This window comes from Tigriopus californicus, chromosome 7 (genome assembly GCF_007210705.1).
Source record: "Tigriopus californicus strain San Diego chromosome 7, Tcal_SD_v2.1, whole genome shotgun sequence".
NCBI lineage: Eukaryota > Metazoa > Arthropoda > Copepoda > Harpacticoida > Harpacticidae > Tigriopus > Tigriopus californicus.
In genome coordinates this window covers 14,714,514-14,718,091 of record NC_081446.1, presented here as the reverse complement: position 1 = coordinate 14,718,091, position 3,578 = coordinate 14,714,514, and the positions used below count along the sequence as shown (strand labels likewise).

The following is a 3,578-nucleotide window of genomic DNA, read 5'->3' as shown; positions in this document are numbered from 1 at the left end:
AACTCAACAGCAGTCTAAATCAAAGCCAACAACGGCTTAATGAAAAAGGGTTTGTCAATTAACTTCAAACTCTAACCTTTAAGTCAATGGATTGATCGGATCGTTGGAGGGCATTGGCCAAACCGTTAAATGGGTTCACATCTGAGACGTCGTAATCGCTACTCATGGTGACTTTGGCTCCGGAATCCACCAAACTCTTTAATGGAATCGTGTCATGAGCCTTGGCCTTACCCACAAAGCTTTCTAGTTCCTTGTGACCGGGTGAACCTGGCATAGTGAAAGTCCCGGCAACCTGTGCGCAAGCGAAAACAAAGTAATTATGGGTCAACTTTCAGAGTGCCTTGAAAAGTATTTCCTACTTGTCCATCAGCAATGACTCCCAAAGTCTTGAACCGTGGAATGTCTTTCGTATTCAAAAGCTCGACATGGGTCAACTTGTGGCGGGTTTCAACGGTGGCATCAGGTTTGGCATCTTCAATGGCATTGAGAGCCTCTCGCCCAGCACCATCTCCCACTTGATGGATGATGAAATCGTATCCCTCGCCTCCGTTCAAATTTTGCAGTTGAGACAAGTACTCAAATAAGCGATTCTCTGTGAAATAGTTCATGCCGTGATCTCCAATTTGGAGATCGGGATCTTTCCTCACATATGGCTCCAAAACTTTGGCTGTTCTAGTGGGAAGGATGCCGTCCATGTAGACTTTGATTTGAGACTTTTTCAGCCGCTTGGCTGGGTTCCTTTGGAAGAAGCTTTTGAGCTTGGCAATCTGCTCCGTGTCATTCATGGCCGGATAGGCCCACATACTCAAGATCATCTTGGCGGTGAGTTTACCCTCGGCCTCCACTTTTTCCCAGGCCTTGTCGTGCTCTCGTTTCCAATAGTTTCTGGCATCCACGGCTGATGTGATTCCATGTTTGGCCAAAACGAAAAGTGAAGCCAGAGCAGCATCATAGTTCATTTGTCGCAAATTCGGATACATTTTTGGATCCAGGGCCTTTTCAAACATTTCAATGCCAGCATTTTCAAGAACAATCCCATTCGGTTCTCCGGTGTTCGGGTTTTTCATGTAGATATTTCCATTTTCGTTCTTGGTATCTTTGGTCACGCCAGCCAATTCCAAAGCTTTGGAGTTGACCCAAACGGAATGCGACGTGAACTCCATCATGACGGCAGGGATAGCATTTCCTAGATCGTCTACGATTAAGGGGTCCAAAAGATCCTTGGGATTTTTGCCCGGATTATCAGCCACGTATTCGAGCAACGTATAAACAGAATGTCCCCAACCTAATGTCCAATTTGTGCCCTTTTGATTGTGAAAACAACCCTCTTCAAACACATGCAATTGGTCCTCAGGCTTGGTATCCCGTTGCAATTCGCAAGTTCCAGCGGCCTTATGGTTGGCCTCAAGGGGGTGCATATGGGGATCATGGAATCCAGGCAAAACGGTTTTCCCTCCCAAGTCAACTACTCGAGTTTCACCAACGACTATCTGTTGCAGAGCTTGATCTTCAGTGCCAACAAAGACAATCTTTCCGTTCTTCACCACCATGGACTCCTTGGGATTACTAACAAAAGAAAAGAAAACACCTGAGCAAAAAAGTCACAAATCACCCCATGTTTAAACTTGGTTACATGTGCCAGTTGGGATCTGTGTTGTCGGCCGTGTAAATGACTCCATTGGTGAAGATGACCGATGGTCCCGCTCTGTTGCATTCAAAGGCGTTGTATGGACAGTTGTAACATTTCCCTTTGAACTTTCCAATCCCCGCGGAACAATTGTAATCGGCGCCCAAAGCAACGCCAAACCAGAAGGATCCAAGGACCAAGCACAAGGTTCTATTGATCATCTTAACTCAAAGATGAGTCGACGACAACTAATGATTCCCTCCTAACAAGTAAGAGCTTATATTCATAGTGAAACACAAAGAAAATGAGTGATGCACAGATGTTTGAAGACGTGATGAGGTCCAAACACGTCAAGTTATTGGACGGTGATGATCCCTATCACATTTTGTTCTATCCCTGGATATTTGTAATGCAAATAACATTGCATATTAGGTTAAGTTCCAATATGCAAAAGTTATAAGCGACCCCCGTATTGTTCTCTTCCTTCATATTTGAAACAAATACTAATGACTTACTACTTGGAACAGTTTCATTGTTCCTATTATTCGAACAAAACTCCCTTACCTCTGCCCCGTTGATTTATAAACTGCAATCGATGGAGACATTTTGAACAATATGTAATATATTGCATTACATTCATGGACCGAATGCAAATCGCAATTTTGACAGCCAATTATCATCAGATGACATTCATTCAGTAAAAACATGCAGCGTCATTTGAGAGTAGATCGCGAGAGAAATGGCACTACAATTTCCCATTGCCATACAAAAAAAAAGATTTGTGTTCGAAACACAATGGAAGAAGAGGAGTGGTAGCCTCAAATAAATGTGCTCTAGCCAAACCTCAAAGTTAACAATCTTCCCACTTCCCTCCAGAGTTCATCTCCCATCCGTCCAGAAGATTAAGAGGTCACTCCTGACCTTCAGGGCAATTTACGTTAAACCTATATGGCCCAGAGTGCATTAATTTAGTTAAAGGAGCTGTGAATTCCCTGTCAGTGGCAAAGCTGTCTTCCTCGGTCGTTCAAGCCACTTGACTCCTAAGTCTTTGTGGGCAGCCAGGGGGAATTGAAGGGGATACGGGTACGTGCATTCGTAGGAGGTACGAAGCTTGGGAAAGTCGGTTGGATGCCGCCGATTCATCGGGGACTTTCGTTCAAAACAAAAGAAAGATGGTCTATAAACCCCTGTGACTTCAAATTGGAACACCTCTGGAGTGCCAGCATGTTGGGTGTCTTATAAAAAGTAAAGTTAGAGAGAAAAATTGCGTAAATGTGGCGAAGCTCTCGGTAAATGCTCTTTTTGACAGAGTGCCATAAAGTATGGACGGCTTGTTCAAATTGACACTTTTGGTCCCGATCCGATACTTTATTTAATGTGTTATTACTGTAGATCTACACCTAGATCGTGGGGGTTGAAGGTTTTTATCTTGGGCGAATGATAATCTTATCCCATGCAAAACTAAGAAACATGTTGTTCGAATGTTTAGTTCACTCCTTATCGTTTTCGTATGCGAAACCACCTATGAGTCGGAGAGCATTTGAAGCACTTGGGTTGTGAAAATACAGGACGTGCAATGGGCGGATTCTTGTGAAACCTCAAGTTCAGACAGTTTTAATGTGTCGAGGGTTCATTTCAAAGGACACGCTGCAACTTCTCACTAATCAGTGGGACAACACTTGGGTCTCCACGGCCAAGTTGAACGATAATTTCCGCAATGCGTACCCTCATCTTCTAGAAACGACAAGCCTTATTTTAATCTACCTTGAGAAGAACTGAAATATGGCCATTATTATGAAACGAGTCGTAGTTTCTTCGAGCAACAGGTTTATGATTGAACCAAGGCCAATTGGCTGTTGCACCAACGAAGAGGCTGCTTCATTTTTTCATTTTGCAAAATAATGGACTACTGATGTTAAAGCACTTAGAGTTATTTTGTCAGGATGTTCTA

At 43.4% G+C, this 3,578-nt stretch overlaps 1 protein-coding gene across 1 annotated transcript in view; it reads right to left on the bottom strand.

Annotated features, from left to right (window-relative positions):
- Nucleotides 1-80: 80 nt before the first annotated feature.
- LOC131883479 (putative amidohydrolase YtcJ) overlaps nt 81-3,578 on the bottom strand; it is a gene marked incomplete at its 3' end in the record, with an annotated part of 4,490 nt that continues 992 nt past the window's right edge. Inside the window, 3 exon segments of the mRNA XM_059230960.1 lie at nt 81-292; nt 360-1,566; nt 1,634-1,889. Coding sequence (XP_059086943.1) covers nt 81-292; nt 360-1,566; nt 1,634-1,848 — 1,634 coding nt within the window.